This window comes from Embiotoca jacksoni, unplaced genomic scaffold (assembly GCF_022577435.1).
Source record: "Embiotoca jacksoni isolate LCO1_2020_lvr unplaced genomic scaffold, fEmbJac1.0.p SCAF_1, whole genome shotgun sequence".
Taxonomy (NCBI): Eukaryota; Metazoa; Chordata; class Actinopteri; family Embiotocidae; genus Embiotoca; species Embiotoca jacksoni.
Genome location: NW_027185229.1, coordinates 23924485 through 23944736, shown reverse-complemented (window position 1 = coordinate 23944736; position 20252 = coordinate 23924485). Strand labels below are relative to the sequence as shown.

The 20252-nt window shown below is 38.4% G+C and overlaps 1 protein-coding gene across 4 annotated transcripts in view; it reads left to right on the top strand.

The window, feature by feature from the left end:
• Positions 1-20252, top strand: part of LOC138197873 (metabotropic glutamate receptor 4-like) — a 174148-nt gene that overhangs the window by 116780 nt on the left and 37116 nt on the right. For all 4 annotated transcript variants that reach the window (XM_069148903.1, XM_069148894.1, XM_069148886.1 and 1 more), the window contains 3 exons: positions 17209-17344; positions 17512-17666; positions 18016-18156. In XM_069148903.1, the coding sequence (XP_069005004.1) occupies positions 17209-17344; positions 17512-17666; positions 18016-18156 (432 nt within the window). The remainder of the gene's footprint in view (positions 1-17208; positions 17345-17511; positions 17667-18015; positions 18157-20252) is intronic.

Below are 20252 nucleotides of genomic sequence, written 5' to 3'. Positions count from 1 at the left end.
ATCCTGGTTGATAACATTTACACTCACATGGTATACAAGCCAACACAAGAATCCATGCAGCTACAAGATCGACACTAATGAGCCAAAACTTTAGGAGCTGCCGCAGTAGATCCGACTTCACAAGGCCTCTGGAGGGGTCCAGTGGTGTTTAGACGTTAGCAGCAGATCCTTTAAGTAATTCCCTAACACCCTGTTGTTCAAAATGTCGACTGTTATTCATTTAATCTGAGTGTTCATAATGTTTTAGCTCAGAATTGTATATTTGCACATAAATAGTGATTTTTCTTGTATCTTACAGCAGATGTTGCAAATGGGACAAGATTCAAAATAACAACCTCTATTAAGACGTCCTCGTGATCCCTTAAAAATATCTTCCATCATTTTCATCAAACAAAAGTTAAAAGGCAAACAGTCACTAAGCTCTGTTTGCAAACACTGCAAACTGTTATGCTTTCTGCAAAATACCGTCAAAGAATGCAAAACCAGTTTTGCTTGGTTGTTCAAAATCTAATGGCACATAACTAGGACAAACTATTTACAAATGATTAATTATAAGTAACTAAAGGCGAGGCTTTGAAAAGGATTAGTATGACAGTGTTTGTTTGTGTGCAAAGCAGTGATATTTATTGACATTTTATGTCAAAGAAAACATGTTTGATTTGTGCGAGAATGACGAATGCTGCATTTGCAGAGAAAATGTTGCTGCATGAGATTTCAGGGAAAATGATATCACTGTCACTTTCAATTCTTTTCATCTTGCTGCTTTGATGCAAAATTGGTTTGGTGCAGCCGAGCACTTAACAACATCACAGGGTGTGTGAAATATTTTCTTTTCTGCACACAAAACACAGAATCCTAGAATCCTGTTTTGAGGATTGTTTTTGTGAGCGACAACACAAACGACTTTGTTTAATGTTATCTCTTAAGTGCAATATTAAGATCTGCGTTTACAATGGCTGTTTTCCAAAGACAATTTAACATGAATAGGACTGCGAGACTGCTCTTAAACTGCCAGCAATAAGGACATCTTCTGAAATTGGTTATTTGAGGACAAGCTCGCACTCAGTGAGAACATTTAGGGAATGTAAATGAGTCCCGTCTGTATTTATTACAACAGAACGTCATATTCTCTGGTAAACTCATCCACATGAAACACAAACAAGCACAATGTTTTCAATCAATCAAATTACTTGAAAATAAACAAAATATTATCCACCAGCAGTTTTGAACACAAGGCCAGGGCTTTGTCCTCCGAACCAAGATTATTGACTAGAGCTCTCCCATTTGTAACCAATATCGTTTCCCATGGCAACCTATGTAGAAGCTAACCTCAACCTAACTTTAAAGTGCTGGTGCCATGGTGGGTGGAGGCAAAAACCGCCTACTCAAAATGCCTCCGGTTAGATTGTAGCTTTCCTCTCAACTGTCATTTAACTTACATTTAGCTGTGAAGCTAAAATGTCAGCATGCTGAAAAGGAAATTGCAATTTGCCCTGTTTATCTGTTTAGCGTTTCAGCTTTTATTTCTTTGGCATAAAACACAAAAATTTTAATTGATGATCGTGCCAGAGAACATGTCAGGGGATCACTCTGTTGATTTCAGTTCATTTTGAAGGTGAACAGGAATGTGAACCAAATGTCTTGGCATCCGATCGTTTTTGTGATATTTCATGGTGGCACTAAAGGAAAAGTCACCGGATCAGCAAAGTGCTGTGGTGTCTTAATTGGTATTTTTCTGCAAACTTGTTTTTTAACTGTTAAACCTGGCTTTTGTAATTTTGGTAGGGCAATAGAGAGCAAACACATCAAGGAGCATCATCTTCTGTCACTAATGCAGCCTCTAGAAGTAATATGTCTGGATCCAAAGCTGAACATTTGACTCTGTGCTGTGAGGAAAAGCACGACTCCAGTCTGCTCCTACTCAGACAAAAAAAAAAAAAAAATCAGGACCAACACAGCCTCTTCAGCTACTACCAAATAATAAGTAATGTTTCCAAAATATGGTCATTGCAGCACAGACAAATTTAAATGTTTCTACAGACTAATTTGTATTTATCCTCTGAGACCATGCACATCTGTTCTAAATGACTTGGAAATCCATTTAGCCATTGTTCAGCTATTTCAGTTTGCACTGAAGTGGTGGACTGACTGACAGACAACAGACCACCATCCCTGAAGCCATGCTGCAAGCATAGCTACAAGTCAACATAGTCTGGCTGCCTGAGAGTTACCGTGTCTCACTAAATCTGAATCAAAATCACTGGCAACCTGAGTAAAGTGTCTCAAAGAGCTCTTAATCCAGGATAACCCAGAAAATTCCAAGAGAGCCTGACTATGCTGAACTCTCTCAATGTGCCAGGTCCCAGTCTTTTGCTGGGAAGATCACCGTAAAGCTTTGTTCATGATGGAGTGAGACAGCTGCCAAAATGTTTGTGGTTTTTCTGTGCTGAAATGGCTGCTCCTGTCTGTCCTGTTGGTTTTCTTGCTGGCACATTTAATAGGTTCCCTAAGTATGCACGCATTGTGACTGTGAATCCAAATATATTGCAGCAGGCAAGGATGAAAGGTGGATCACATTTCCACAGGAAGTCCTGATCAGCATCTAGAGGATTTAATTAGCGTGGAACTCCCAACAGTAGAGCTGTTTTTGTTTGGATAGTTATTTTGAGTGGTGCAAATAAGGGTTAGACTATTTAGGGCATCAACAATGTGGTGAAAAAAACACAAGCTGCAGCCTCAAAAATGAACATGAAGCTAAATCAATCTTTTCCAGCAGTCTTCCCAAAAACTGAACATTGCTAGCTTTTTTTTTTTCTTTCTTCATTGCCTTCTGTTATACGGTATTTCTATAAAATATACCTTGACTTCACTACTGGTTACTTAATGATACTTTTTTCATGGTCAATTTTACAAAATCCATTTTAAGAAAAGGAAAAGTGCATTTGACATTACAGTAAAAATGTTCGATGCAGTTCAGAGGGGGAGAGTGTAACCCAGATTACTTTTAGTAGCTACAGTGATTTAGATTTAGTGAGCTAAATCCCTCACATACAAGGTATTGCTAGATGCTACTATTTCCAGATATTTCATAAACACCTCACATGGATGCTATCACCTGACACTGCAGTTTACTGATGTTTCCCAAATCCTCATTTGCAAGCCCAAAATGTTGGTGTCGTAAAACTGTTTGTTTGATACTAGATATTATTCAGTTTTTTTTTTTTTTAAATTATTATTACTTACACATTTTGTCTATCCTTGAATGTTGGTTTGTTAATATTTGAATGGTAATTTGTGTCTGAACTTACTGTGCAGAGACTTTCAGAACTGTAAATTCACCTATTTTGTTATTTTATGGGTATTTATTTATTGTTCTGTAAATCAGCATTAGTTGATTTGATGGGAACATTGCAATTTCCATTATTTTATGGATGAATAAATTGAACCCCGAACCTTGAAATAACATTATTGGAGAGACGCGCGCTTTAGCAAAAATGATCAAATTTCAAGTTACATGTTAGTGCAAAATATTGATTTTAGGGTCCTCTAATCTAAAAATACCAAAGTCCTCGAAAATCATCTCAGTTAAACCATAATGTGAAACAAAAATCTTGTTTGAGAGAATTTCTGTTTTTTTTTTTTTTTTTTTTTTGCCTCAGAGGGAAAGCTAAGCTGTTTAATGTTTCACATTGTCAGATTTGTTTCAAAACTGGTAAGAGTCTTCCACAAACTAATCAACTAAGAATGACAAACAACTCTCAAATGAAAAATATTCTTAGCAAAATGTATTTCATGAACACAAATCACCCTAAAGGGTGATGTAGATATAGCTTTCAGATGAATAGAAAATTCGTCAACAATAGCTCATCCTCAAGGCTGGGCAACTCTCAACACATTAACCAGGCAACAATAACAACAACATCTTTTACACAACTCCCACATCGGGCAGTCAGTCTTTTACATCCTCAGATTTTAGATATTTATAAACCTCCTGAAAATGCATTCAGTTTTGCGTTATTTCTGCCCACATTCACGTCTATTCAGCTGGGACTGCACAGCAATGGAAAATTAGCAAAACAAAACACTTGACTTTTTATTTTGTTTTGTTTCCTCAGCAGACAGTTTTTTTTTTTTTTTTTATACCATATGAATTCACAAATGATGTTTATATCACCGTCCCACATCAGTGCGCTTGCTAAACCTGCCTTCTATAAATCAAACGAAACACTGTCAGCGTCCCATCATAAAAAAACATCTCATAGGGTGATAAAAAAAACAAACAGGCAAATCAATCAGTCAATTAGATGAAAGCAGCTGCATCCACTGTAGTGTTTTGTCAGGGTTAATTGGTGAGGAGGTGATGATGACAAACAGACAGAGGTCATTTATCTCCTGCAGCCGATGATTTTTTTTTTTTTTAGGACGGAAGCAGTTGTGGCCCTTGTCTGAAGGACAGGAAACCGAAAAGAGTTGAAGATGGCAGAGTTTTCAAGAAAAGGGATGGGGCATTGTATTTAGTCATTTTGAAAACACTTTACTCCACAGATCAGTCCTGAGGTTGCACTTATTTTTCACTGCTTTGCAGTGTTTTTATAACAATGTTCCTCCAGGTCTGCATTCATTATGTTTAACTGAATGCTTGATATGAGTTCTACCACCCACCATAATGAATGGGCAAAATGGGCTTGTTTGTTGTCCGTACATTTGCCCATATCCCTGCAGTTGTGATTCTGCGGCTCTGTTATCGCTCAGGCCTGGGAGCTTAAGGGCTTGGATTTTCCGCCTTGGAAGCTCCTGTGCTACCAGGCAACAGGTCTCTCTAATGATGGGAAATTATGCTTGTGGCACGTCAATTATGGTGCAAAAATACTCCCGAGCAGCTGTGTATCATTTCTGGAGGCTTAGCATTTCTCGCACAAGAGATTTTCTATGCTGCTGCGGGTTCATTCCCACTCACAGTACCTCTCACAATAGCACCAATAAAATATTAAGCATAAAAATATTCTCTGGCAAATATTTTCTGAGCTCGCTCTACAAGTACTAGTTCTCAACACAACAGCAAATTGCTCTTCTCTTTAGTGAAGAGATGTTTCGTTTTTGCAATTTCACAACATAGGAAAGGCAAAACCAGTGTAGCCAAATTTTTGATGAGCCCTGTGTGATCCAACAGAGCACATTTATAAAGCACCAGCAGCCTGTGAAGACCTATTACCTAATCATTGTCAGCCTGTCACTCCGAATGACCCCCTCTCCTCAGAAAAATAGAGTAGAGCTGTAAAGGGAAATTCCAAAACAGTAGGAGCCTGCTGTTAGGCAGCCTCCCCCATATGGCGCCTGCAATTTTTTCCTCTTTTTTAATTAACACCTTTCAACGTCAAACATTATGTTCTGGCCTTTTAAAGGTGTTTCTAAAGTCTTAACATTTGATACTGAGATGAACTGGCATTCTTTTGGAGAGATGTTTCTGTCCACCTAATCCTCCTCATACTAAAAGATCCAGTATGTCCTCTTGCTAGTTTCTAACTTTATCTGTCTGACTTTAAACGCTGGACAGACAGGAGCCGACTGATATGATCAAAAGCTAAACTATTGAAAGTGATGAAGATAAATCAAAACAGTGCAGTTTTGGGCCAAACCACCCAAAAAAATAATCAGCTGAAAGGCACTAAGAACCTCTGTAGAGCTGAGGGGAACTGCAAAGTCAGGGGATTATTGCTCTATGAATATTTTCGTTCCTGGGCTCCACCTGTCACATACAAGCAGTCATTCGACCCCTGTTTTAAAAAATATTGATGAGTTCAGCTTTAAGATAAATGGCATAATGAATAGATACGTAATAAATATATTACAGCAAAGCGCCCTTTGGTCACCGTAACCTTTGTCTTTAAACTTTCCTCACCCCTGACACTTTTTGCCCCTGTGCCCCAGACCTCTCCATCACTTACACCCCAAACCTCCCCTGATACCCTTCAACCCTCTGGCTCCACCACTTAAGAACATCCTGTAAAAGCTCCCAAAATGTGAACCTTCATCAGTTAGTCACCGGCATTTGGCCGTCCAGTGGTGTAACTTTATCGCTCACTCACTGTGATAGATATAAACATCAACAGGAATGGCCCTGCTGTTGCTGTCCCTTAAACAAGATTAGATGCCTTGTATAACTGTTGGCACGATGCATACAAGTAATTCCTGGAGACAGCAGATCTGGATTCCAAAATATAGGCTGTAAAAAGTAACATTTAAAAGAAAAAGTGACATTTCAGACTTTATATTTAACATCAAAAATGAAATTGAATGGTAACGAAAAAAAAGTGATTGGTCAATAATAATTGCACTATTTGGAACCTTTTTTGGGATGACGTGTTGAGGAGATTGGAAGAATGTGGAGTGGAAAATTGTGAGACATCCAAAGGATTAAAGATCACCACGTTTCAAGATATAACATTTTCTGCTTTGATTGGCAATTTGTATCGTTTATGTTTTCACAAAAATGTCCAAATAACTCATTCAAAGTTCTTTAAATTAAGTACATTACAGTATAAGCCAAGACAAACTTTACACCTTCAACAGATGAATATCAAAACAGCACTTTAATGTCAGATACGTCTTTTTTGCACAGTTAAGGTCAAACATCCAAGTGAAGTAAAAGTAAGCAAAAACACATTATTTGGTGAAGGGGAACAAAAACACGTTAATATAATTTGCTTGAAGTGATTATTTCTAAATAGAGTAATATCATATCTAACAATGTCACTGTTTTGTTGCTCCTCTTGGTGTGAAGGGTAATAAGCTTGGAGTTGCACCGGGAGGCCCTTTTATCATTTTTCAGAGTGTCACTGTTGCCAAAGCATGCTTGAAAATTCAGTCAATTTGGTGGCAGTGAACTATGACACTATTACAAAGCCAATTAGGTAGGATACAGTCTACAGCATTCCTATTCTGAGGGCATAGTGTGTGGATTCAGCCCTGCCTGAGGCGGACCTAGACTGTAGTCATTGAAAGAGGTCAGGCACAAGTTAATTGTTTTGATTGAGACCGCTGCTCTTAGTGTAGATGAGAGGTGAAGAATAAAATAGAGGCTATTATGCAGCCAGAGTGTTTCTTTGTCTTGCACTTTGAAGGAGGGGTTGCAGTGAAAGGCTTGTGTCAATCTGTCCGTTAATGGAAAATCTGTGATGATATATAGGAAGTGAAGACGGATTTGCCTCATGGGGAGGCTTTGTAATTGTTTTTTAACTTAAATGTGACATGGCAGACATTGCCACCATCCAATGCTGCTCAAACTTTGAGGGATGATTCATTGTGGCTCTGTGTTCTGGTGTTGGAAAACATTATGGTGACTAGCTTGATGGAGGCGATAGCAGCTAAAGGTCAACATTTCAAATAGACAGGTTGTGACTCCTCCACTGTGGACCAATCCTAGGTGTAGAAATATTAGGTCATGTTAGTTCACCCCAAGCGTCCCCTCTAATAGCTTTATAATCGCTTCTTCCTGTAGTTACAGGTGATAACAGAGGCAATAGCAAGAAGTTTTGTCCTTAAGTGCTGTTAACTGTCTTTATTTGTCAAAATGTCCATTCATCAAACCACCTTTGGTGGAGGCATTGCTCCATTATATTGTTTGCCAATGTACCGGGAAAAAAAGCAATCTAACGTTCAGTTTAATAATAATAATAATTTCAGTGCAGTGGAACAAAACCTCAAAACCCAATGGAAAAGTGGCACGTTTAACTTTTAATATACAATAATATACAGTACATTACTGTGGATGAAGGTGTGTGGCTAAAATTGCGCTTACATTATCATCTAATATTGTTTAAGAATGATCTATGTATTTGAGATCTAAATACAAATATGAATGTTTCAAAAACACATTTAAGCATTCGGTCCTGTTAGTTTCAACTTCAACTTCTTTAATGTCAATTCACTATATGACATACAGACATACAGATGGATAAAAAAAAAAAAACACAAAAAAACGTTTCTCACAGTCCCACTGTGTGCAAATAAAAAGACAAAACAAGAAAAGCACAAATATTAAAAATATTAATGACAAGCGTCATTAATGTAGACACAGGCTGCGCCAACGCGATTCCCTCCTGCCGTGACTGAGGCTCTGTCCGCCCGGTGGCATGTTAGCCGGTCAAGACCGGCTGTCGTATAGCCAAGTCTCAGTGAACACACAAACACAGCATTCTCTCATGTGCCGCTGGTCAGACCCCAAAGACACATGTGATTCGCATTGCCTTTGACTCAGTAGTGAGAAAGTACAACTAACCAAAAGTATATTATGATACGTCACTGTTTAACTTAGCTACAATTAGATTTAAAAAAAAAAATTGTGCTATTTTGCATATTTGGGTATTAATAATTTTAGGGTTTCCATTTGAATTTGTAACATCCTTATTTATAAAAGTTTCACAATATTTTAGGACATGACTGAGGCTGGAAATTGTTGCGAAAATTGGTCAATTGTATTATTAACTTTTGTTGATACCATTTAACTGTAATTACACTGACTCTGAATTTATTTCAGATGGTTTGTAAGGAAGAGTTTGTGTTTGTTTTTACAAACAGCAAAATTATAATAAGCCATTCATTGACAGACAACGCACAAAACTGAAAAAAGTCTATTTGTACAATTAGCATTCAACCATTTTCACAATGTCATGTCAAAAGGCCTAACACCAGTTGTGATGCCTCGTTTGTGCTCCAGCAAATTAAATATTCCAAGAGTGTGTGTTTTTCTTCAACTCTCACTGCATATATAATTTACTTAAAATTAAAAAAAAAAAAAACATAAAAGCAGCCAAAATAAGTACTGCATTGGTCATCTTGATTTGCTTTATGCTTTTCTTTTTCTACAAAGCTTAGAAGTGTCAATCAATTCATCAATAGTTTTTTTTTTATATCAATATATCAAACTACAATGTGAAAAGGATGTGTTAGTGTGAAATGTGTCGCTTCTAGCTGTCTGATCTGAAATATGCTAAAACACCTTATAGACTTAAGATCTGCAAAATCAGGGGATTTCCCTGCACGTAGTCACTTAATCCATTGCTAAAATGAAAATGGATGATTGCAGCTCTAAATTGTATGTGGAAGTAGAAAAAGTTGCTTAAAAGTACAAATTGTTTGTCCAGTGAGACTATGTTCATTTATATGTCAACTAACATCAAACCATTTTTTTCATTGAAGTAAGTGTCTGTGATAAAGTTGTGAGAAGGTTATAAAAGGCCCATCTAGGAAATAATCTCTTTCTAGAAATTCCTAGTTTTGTGTCTGGATCCAGATTTTCAGCCAACACTAATCACTTGTTGCTCGGCCTTTGGCAGAAGTATCCACCAAGAAATTGGTTAAGTTTTTGAGATATCCTGCCAAGAAACAAACAGGGCCGAAAACAATAACCTTCCTGGCAGAGGTAAAAATGACTAAATCCGATATTGATTTTTGCTTAATTTTTTTCTGGGAAATGTTTTAGCTGTTGCAACCTGACACAGGCTATATCACCAGAGCCAAATATAGGCAGATCAACTGTCTGTAATATTATTTTAAAACTACTGAATATTTGTGCATACAGATTGCAGCATCACCTTCATGCTTCTGAAAATGTAGTCTCTTCGTATCATTTTTTTCCTCTGTAATCCATCCAACCTCTCTCCTACGCATATCATATTACACTACATGTCACACATCAATGACTAAAACCAAAGTGCTTATTTCGATTTGTGCACGACTGGTATCTGAGTGGTCTATGTGCTCTCACTTGATTTAACACAATGTTTCAAGCTGAAGTTTGAGATCGACCAAGTTTGCACGCTTGAAAAACACAAAAATGAGGTAGCTCTTTAAAGTCAGAAGCATTTAAAGTAAAAAAAAAAGAAAAGAAATCAAGATGGTGTATTCCACATGTTAATTATTTCCTTGAGTGGGTCCATAGACCAAACACACAAAAATACATGCGTGGCGAACAAATAACAGGGTGAAGATGTACAATTAGGAAATTCAGTCGAGCAGAGAAACAACAAATTGTGTTTTCAGACCTAATACTATTGTAGTTGGTTGGTTTAATTGAACATGAGCCGAGCAAGGACTAATCATAACAGATTACAGTACACAAGCCACACTGGAAGAAGTCGCGGTGGAAAAGAAAATGTCTTAATTTGAAAAACAAAACACCATCTCTGGGCACGTCAGACCTACACAGCTGTTGAAGTTGCACAGTGTACACTTGGCAAGAAAAGAGAATAAGTTACAAAGACATTATTTTAAATCTCACATGTCCACAAAAAAACAACCTCCTGACGCAAAGCAAGCCAACAGCGAACCGAGAAGCTTTCTCTTTGTATTGTAAATGCAGCAGGAAGGTAAAGCCATCATAGGCAAAGTTTCCTTCTTGCATCAAACTGTGTTTCTCAGGATCCGGTTTCCCTCTTTGAATATGTTGTCAGTTCACTGCTTAAACTCCTCCGTGAACTTTTGTGACTTTTCTGCATTTCACATCTCATTTGTAAAACCACAGTACAGCTCATGAGAACATTATTAAGGTGAATAGTTCACATATGTCCTTTTAAATGTCATTATCTAAAACTGTTATATCATAAAGTCTAAATGCAATATGATGCCATTCAGTGCTGACCTCTCTGCAAACGTCATTCTCCAGCATGACTGATCGTTATTGGTGATTTATTGCTATTTATATTCACCATGAGGACATGTGTTTATTTGTTGTTGTATTTTTCATGGAATAACTTTACTCACTGACAGAGAGGTCTTTACATAATGTATTCAAATTAGAGCACAGAGCAGGACTGCTGTAGTTTACAGTGGAATTAAAAAGCAGCTTTAAAACAAAACAAAAAAAAACAAAAACGTAGGACAGCTCCAAGGTGAGCGAGCTCGCTGCTGCTCTTGCAATTTCTTTAAGATTTCTTAAGCAGGATAACAATGTGTTTTACCTTGACTTATTATGCGAAAGCCATGACATGGCTGTTGCTAATATACAAATCCGGTTTAAGTAGAAAGCCTTTGTCAGCTTATGTGGAGTTCAGCATCCTTAAGATTTAATTCAGGGTTGTTCAGTGGCTCCTATACAATACAAAGAGCTGATGCCGCACAGTTTACTGTATAAGTACATACAATATATATTGGGTGATATTGTGTCTCGTGTACATTGGCAGGGAGAGCAGACATGCTGAAATGTTAGAGCAGCATTACATTCCTTATTTCTTTATTTCATGACAATATACATATGATAATACATTAATTTCAGATATATTACACCATTCCTATGAATGCCTAATTACAGAAATGATCTCTTCACGTAATCTTTTCAGTTGAATAAAGTAATCAGGCAGCAATCTCACATTCAGAAATGCAGCTGCACATTTGTACATTTAAATTATTGCACTCAAACAAATATCTGGCATATTTCAATAAAATCTGCCACAGATTCTACTATTTCCAAACCTGAACTTGGTCCGGCAGCTCCACATCACACATTATGGCCCTATTAAAATCCAGTATTATTATGACTTCATATAATTATTTTAAATTTTATAAAAAAGAATACTGAATCTTTAACACATTTTACCATTCAATAACCTACACCAAAATCCGATTATCTCACATTCAAAGCCTCGTCAGTTTCAGTTTTCCGACTTCTCATCTTTTACGAACACCTGTATTTTTATATAAAGGTATTTATAACTTTATTTTTAGCATGTTTCTTTTTTTTATTTGCAATTATGCGATAAAAAGTTTTGATAATTAAAATGACTTCATGTCCCACCCGTCAGACAATTAGTGCAATATTGATGATATAGCATGACCAAATAAAATGAGGCCACTAAAAGTGCAGAGAGATAATTATACCCTAACAATAAAAAAAAAATGAGGTTCAGATAGATTGTTGGAAATAATGTTTGTTTTTTCATCTGTGGGTGGAACGAGCTTTAAACACAACACTTTATATACCTCCAGCAGACATCGATCGACATTTACACCTGACATGTAATTAAAATACTCCGTCATCTCTGAGCTGTCGTTTGGTTTATAGAAAGTTGTAGCAGCTTTCAACAACTCTGGTGAGAATCAAATTAGTAAAGGTTTGGGCTTTAAAACCAAAAACAATGAACTAGAAAATAATAAAACAACCTGTAAAGCTGAGGGGGACTGCAGAGATCCAGTGCAAATGTAACATTAATCAGTGCAAGTGCAAGAAAACAAACCAAATACAGAAAACAACAAATGAAGAAAACATCTTTTCAAACATAAATATGTAACACGACAAAAAAAAGGTTTGAAAGAAATAAAACACAGGCTGAATAGAAAAAACACATGTAACTAGAGAAAACCAGTAAACATGACAGAATTTGTCATCAATAAAAAAACGAGCTTAAAATGTTAATCTTATTGTCAAAATGTTTAATACATCTATATCTTCTAAATCTTTTAAAATGTGACTCTTTGTTTTGTGTGTAGCTTCCTCTGCCACCATTATACTGTTGTGTAAAAAGAAAGAGAAAAGAAAAACACCTTCTATAAAATGATTGTACGAAGAAGACAAGCCTCATCAAACGTAGCAAGCTAGCTTAACTGAAGTCCTTTTAGTTGCCTGATCTTTGAATGTTGACATCATTGTGTCATTAGGATTGTGGCTTTGATTGCAGTAGTTTATTATCGTTGGGGTTTTTATGCTTTTTTTCTCTTTGTATTCTGGTCAGCCGAGACTGCAAAGAAAGCAGGAAGCTCTGAGGAGCCACAGAGAAGAAAAATGTGTTGTCAGAATTATGGGCCAACATGGCAAACTCCACATAGTGTGCATGCACGCTCTGCAGATGCAAAACTATATTAAACAACAGCTTCCGTGAGGCTCTTGTACTAAAAGGAGAAAGAACCTGCTCCACTGGCTGATTGACTAACTCACTTGAAGTTGGCTTCTGATGAATTTCTGCTATTAAAAGCATAAATCAGGTCACATTTGGACAGTTTTGTGGGTTTTCTCTCTGCAGTCTAAATCTTATTCTTGGTTTATGTGTTCAGGAAGTGTTGTGTCCACTCTGTACTGCTGTGATTCTTTATGATCTGATTCGTGGGGGAGGAATCCAGTGTTCACATTATTCAAATACAAAAAACAAAATTTAACTGTTTGATGATATCCTGCCTTTTTGATGACATTGTATTTATACATTGGTGTTGACCTAAAATACTGTTTGTTGTGCATGTGTGGCTTTTTTCTGGAAGGCATCTCACTTATAACAGAAAAAGAAGAGGGAGCAAAGGCGCCTCAGCCACTGTGACATAGACAGACTCCATGACTGTGGCTGGCCTGACACTGCAGCAGCTATTTGTCACTATTAGTTTCCACTAATTTTTAGTGAAGACATTGTTAAGATAACAGCGCGGAAGTCCTCTACTGTTGCATGTGATAAACTGCTGAATGATGCGCGCTTTGGATGCTTCACACTTATCTAAACCCATCCATTTCAGTAGACACCCAAAATGGCCGATAATGAAGCCTGTTTGAGTCAACTGGACAAGTGGGTCATCACACACACATGGCTGAAGTGATGAAATGCTCTCACTGCTGCAGTCAAGACGCACACACTCCTTGCAGCAGTCTACCATACACTCAAAGATGATCTGAAGCATTAGCAGTTTGAAGTGTGATTTTTAGGGATACCACACAACACTTCTAGGATTAAACACGCAATTCTCTTCCTGAGAACTTCCTCCTCTGAATTGTTGACAAAAATTTGCGATTGTGCTTGATCCAGGAAAAAGATAGCAACAGAAAAAAAAAACATCTCTAAAAAGCTGCGGGTGAAATGGACACAGCTGTACAACCTGTTGTAGGTCAAATCACAGAAATAAGAACACCTAAATTTGGCATGTCACGTTAAGTGTGCCAATAAACATGTGAAAGGATGTCCCGTCAGTGGTCACTCATGCCAGAAACGCACTTCTAGTGACCATTGCAGTAACAAAATAAAGATTAAAACTATGTGACTCCAAGGATAGTGGTACAACGTGTCCCTGTTGGTGTGAGACCAGAACTAATTCAACAAGTCTGAAATGTATTGTTCAATCTTCGGGATTAAAGTAAAAATATTTTTTTATTGGACCTGTGAAACTCTCCTAGAGGTGAAGCACACTTCAAAACTTTTGAAAACCCGACATGAGTGCACAGCTCAGATTAAAGGAATGTGTTATCTAGTTTCGTCTCCTGTGTGATGCAGTGACATAAAGTGATGAGGCACAGATGAGGGTCACACATGAAAAGACTTCGTGCTCAGCTGTGGCTCTGAAGGATCTGGATATCCTGCTGTCTTGCAACTGTTGTGACTGTTCTTTCCACAAGAAATTGTCAAAACCAATTTTAAAGACAAAAAGAAGACAACAACATCTGTTGCATGTTAGGGGTGTTTGATACAGCCCTGTAATTGTCACGGTATTTCAGCATATTTTTTAATGATATGACCTTTGATTGGAGATAAAACTGAACATGGCTTCCGAGTCTGAAAAATGAGGCCAATGTGGAAGTGCCCTAAGCTGTAATACCACAGAGTGCTGCTAGATGTTGGTTCCAAAAAGCCTCGGGCTCCATAAACTCCCACTCAACTTGTCTCATAAAATTCTGCGTCAATAATTTTAACTCAGTGTCAGAGTTAATTCAGTGTTGCCAGCTAAAGTCACTCCTTCTTATTAGTTTTCTGGAGGTCCATCTGAAAATAGTCCCATCATTAATTATAAAATAATCTTCAAAAAGCCTTGTTTTTGGGGTGTGTATGTTTGATTGACATGCCTGTGGTGTAGTCAGGTTATGGCTGTTGGTGGGCGCCGGGTTTCCAATCACATCGAGCCAGATCCACAGCTCGCTGTAATCTGTATAGCAGAGGTCTCCAACCAGTAGCTCGCGAGCTACGAGGTAACTCGTGGGCTTGGTGGAGCTCAGCTATGTGAATACATGTTACGGCGTCCAGGAGCTACATGAGTGGGTCTCGCACACTTTCATTTAGTCAAAGTAGCTCTCAGGGGAAAAAGGTTGAAGACATCAAAATTATAGACTCTCTCAGCGTTGGTACATGTCCCATATTGTCCCAAACTAACATACTCTTTGCCCCACATTTGGTTTGGTGGAATCTGGTCACCCTAGCTGCGCCTAAGGTACACTCATAACTTATGTCATGCCATTACGCTGCACAACGACATGACATAATTACATCAACAAGTCAGATTATTGACATCATCACGATATGATTTTTTTTTTTTTTATCATATTAAAAACTAAACCAATATGATCGTGAACAATAAGATATGGTACATGCCAGATACTTGTGCACTAATTTATGATGAAAACAACCCAGCTTTGAATTTGGCTGAAATGTGTTGAGAAGCCTCATTAGCTGCTGCTGCTGCTGCTTTTTGTTCCCAAAATTCATCTGTACACATCTCACAGTGTAGAGTTGTTGCAAATGTTAGCCCTGACAAAATTTAAAACCTCTGCATGTCAGAGAAATGGCATCAGAAATTCTGTCTGACCTTCTCAAACTTAATGAGGTTCGATGACAGACAGTTCCACCTGACACAGGGACTCTGTTGCAGACCTCCAAACTTTTCCAGACTGCTAAATCAGGACCGATTTATCTGCCCCCTCATTGATCTGGGCACCGGAGCAGAAGACCACAGAAGGACAGCGAGTCTAAACTATCGAGGTCTACAAGTTGCACGCACAGAACAATCATCAACTTTAACTATTTAGTTTTTTTCCCCGAGATTCATTCCTCAGCTTAAGTGTGTCTGTGATGGATAAATGCGTAAGGAATGTTTAACTTTAATTAGTTTTTAGCCTCACTCATGCTGGTTGTTTCCTCTGATTACCTTTTCAAGCTTTTCCCACTTTGCCAGAGTTGTTCAAATAATTAAGCCCCCCTCACTCTAAACCGGTTTGAATCTACAACTGCAATAGGCACCGTATGCATCCGTTGGAGACAGCGTTGGAGACATATGTCCCTGCTGTCCTGAGAACTGCAGGAAGCTTAGAACAATCGTTGAGGCACTCCAAATGTCAACCCAAGAAATCCTGTTGGAGAAGCAGCTTAAAACCTGCTCAAACGGCACAAAACACACCTCAACATCCTTTCGTTTTCTTCTTCCTTTGCGAGGACAAAGTGTTTGTCAGTCTGTGTGTTTGTTGTTGTTCTAACTCTGCATTGCACATCGGTTAGGGACCGTTCTTCCTGTGACAGTCTTTCAGCACTTTGTTGCAAGACAACAGACAGGGCAGCAATGATAGAGAAACAAAGCTTCCCCATGAATGTTCTCTGTGTATTGTGTTACTAAACAATCCATACAAGCCAAAATGGCTGAAGGAGTGTGACTAACAAAGCGTGGCTGCAAAGCAGGCCTCGACAGACTTCTCTTTTAACTGACATGTTTAAAAATGATCAAATGGTTGGCTCCAAAATATCAATACTTAAACTCGCACTTGTTCTAAGGAACTTGCCCTCACATGTACACCAAAATTATGTTACAGAGCAAAGAAAACTTTTAGGACATAAAGCTCGCTGAAGAGCAACACATACTGTGTGGTTCATAACAATGTTACTTCTAAACTTCATTTTAAACATAAAGCTTTTTTTTTGTAGAAAGAACAAAAAAACACCACATAAAGACACATTTAGTCCAATAAAAATGCAGCAATGTGTCTTTATTAATTAATCAGAAATATCAGAAACACAGAATGTTTTAATAAGTGCCTTTCAAAATAAAATCACCCACTGAATTTACGTAGGATTTTATAGAAATTTATAACCGAATGCCCTCTAACCTAATTTTGTGCAAAAACATCCTAAACACACTTTACACGTGATCTGATCATTCTTTGTGCACCATACAGTAGATGAAAAACAGTTATACTTTAACAAACAGGGATAGCAGGGTTGTTTCTTTCTTTCTTTTATCAGATAGTATTCTGCTGGTGGAGCACTCGTCGGCAAAATACAACATTTAATTTGATCTTAGTTTCCATTTTTCATTGTTGTACTGATGTTTAGTGGCTGTGAGCAGTGCGCACAGTGCCGCTGTAGATGATGAATTCACAACTGCATGTTTGCATTTCTGTGATTTGTCTGGCTAAGCAATGGTATTGCAGTACAAACTTTAAAAAGGTCTCTTGCATCATCTCTACATTTTTTTTTTTTTTAGGTGGGGTGTGCATCTCCCAGTCGGTCAAGATTCCCCGCGAGCCCAAGCAGGGAGAGTTCGACAAGGTCATCCGGCGACTGAGAGAAAATCCAAATGCAAGAGTCGTCATACTTTTCGCCAACGAAGACGATATCAGGTAAGGTCTGCTGATAGCTTCAAAACACGTCTTTGAAGATTAGAAAAAAACATGACCACAACACACAGCACAGAAACACCTGGGATGTTTCAGTCCAGGTCTGCCAGACCGCTGGTGTGGGGATGCTGACCTTATCCGTGGCAACATCTGTTTCCTCACCTTTGCAGGAAGCTTCTCAGTGCAGCGAAAAAGGCCAACCAGACAGGTCATTTCATCTGGGTGGGCTCGGACAGCTGGGGCTCAAAGATTTCTCCGGTTGTGCAGCAGGAGGAGATGGCCGAGGGGGCAGTCACCATCTTGCCCAAGCGTCAGTCCATCAAAGGTATAGAGACGGGCATTGTGCAAACATCAGATGGCCCTGTCTTCTGTACAATGTGCACATTTCACTAAAGTACTCTTTTCATGTGACCCAGGCCTGTTTCTGTTTGTGTTTTTGCTGAATCAGAAGAATACTAATACAGACGAATATTTGTAATGCTTTACCGCGATCATTTGATCATCAAAGGTGTAAAAACTCAAATTCAATCAAAGAAGTGAAGTTTAAGTTGGGCGCCAGTCAATCAGTTATTCTGTAGAACACATCGCAGCTATGACCGACAAATTGTACCAACACTTGTGTTTACATTGACAATAACTGTGTCAATGACAGTGAATCCCATTGATCTGTCTAGGGTTTGATCGTTATTTCATCAGCCGAACGCTGGAAAACAACAGAAGGAATATCTGGTTTGCCGAGTTCTGGGAGAACAACTTCAGCTGCAAACTCAGCCGTCACGCCGTGAAGAAAGGCTCCGGCCTCAAAAAGTGCACAAGTAAGATATTTGCATGTGGAGGGAAAAAAAGAAAAGCTCTTCAGTGTTCTTTTTGTTTAAACTTTTAACCGACTTGGAAAATATTTTGATGTCTTGAGGGAGGTGACACATTTGGCTCATGGGGAAAGTGTTTTGACAGCCGTGCCCACCTATTAAAAGTGGAACAGCTATACATTGAATATTCAAAATCACCGTTCATCTCACAGCTCATATCCTCGCTGCTCTATATTTCTGCTGAGTCCAGTGAGTTTACCCGCACGGCCATAACAAGGAAATGGCTTAGCTGGCCTGCGTGGTTAAAGCTTCAGGCTCAGTGCCATCCTTTATAGAGCTGGAGATGGCACAATCTGTCTTGCTGGAAAAAGTCCTTGCATATTTTATCATGATTTAAACAGCTATTAAGTAGTACAACATATATCATTTCTGCTTATTTCCTCACAGTCGCCTCCCTTCTTAATAACATTCTGCTTGATTACTTTAAAGAAATCTGTTTGCTGAACTACTGCTGGTCAGCACGGAGAGTGCTTCGTCTTCATCACAAATTGGTTAATGTGACGATGAGTGACTGTCGTGATATAAGACACATTGATTACATGAGTAGAATATTTAAATGCGTCGTGCATAAATATGAACAAGTTCTCGGGGATAATCTTGACAATATTATGTAGCGGGACCTGCCATGCTTTCGTATGCTTAGTTGAATTTTAGTAGTGCACAATAACATTAATCAGCAACTACCTTAACACTTAACACAGCACGGTAGTTTCAAGCTGATCAACTTGAAGCCATCATTAACAGCTCATCCAGATATCAGTGTTTGTTCCCTGTCTTGTTACCACATTAGCTATGCTAACTGCTAACGGCTCCATTATCTTCACCAGCCAGTTGCTAACTGTGCATGTCTGCCATTTGGTGCTGAGCAGGCAGAGTTCAATGGGTTTTTTTTAGAGCTCACTCTCTAAAAGCAGCTGCCTGCTACAGCTGGCAATAAAGAAAGGTAGCGCAGCGAGAGTGAACCCCAACACCTAAACAATGAGTTGAAACGGACTCAAAAGCTGTGTATAGCTGGGACGAGCTGCATATCATTTGCTGTGAGCTCATCGCTACGAGTGACCCCTTCTACATTTTTACATTGACATTTGATTTTCTTATCATGGAAATAGTCATCATATATACTTAAGGACAAATTCTGTAATGGTGGAGCAGCACAACAGTCTTATAAAGCAACTTATGAATACTGTGGATGTGATCCTTAGGTGTGTTTACAGGTTTACTGTAGCCGTGCTTAACAAAACATAACGTTGCTCTCCATCTGTCAAGTCCCATTGATCCATTAAGAATCATGCAAGTTGAAAACGTGCAAAGAATAACCTGAATCCTCAGTTGACATTACTAACAGAAATATTTATACCTATGTGTCCTCATCAGCTCAGCACGGTAACAAAGAACTACAGCATTGGTACTAATTTTGGAAATTGACTTCTGTGGGAACTTGGCACCTTTAGCCAGCCCTAAGTGGATAATAGTACACTTTTAACTGGACTGTTGTAGCAGCACTCTGATGTAAACATAGACCTTTGACTTACACCTCCAACTTATGCAAAGGAATTGGACTTTTTATCTGCATTTGCTGGTGTTTTTTTTTCTCCCTAAGCGATGAGGCCAGCTGAGGACAGCGTGCTTATTCAACAAATTCAAATCCACCTCCGACACTTCTAATGTGAAAATGTGTCTTATCTGGTCTGGATTTACATTCACAAATAAAAACTCTGTTTCAGATTCATCAGGATCATTGAGCCCTACATTATGCACAAAGAATTATGAAATGAACGTTAAACTGGAGTGGATTATTCTAATTTAATGCAGTCAGGCTAGGCCTCCCATGTAAATAAAGATATATGAAGAAAGCTTCACTGACCGTGATGACTCAGCCATGTGCGACTCATAAAGAAATGAAGAACAGTTTACTTTATGTTGCATAAGACAGATGAGGATGAAGCGTTAAGTTGCAAAGGCATACAGGAGGGACATATTAGAGAACACGGTGTCAGAAAATCACTCCCAGCTATACTTAAAGGCGGTTTTGAATCTTCTAC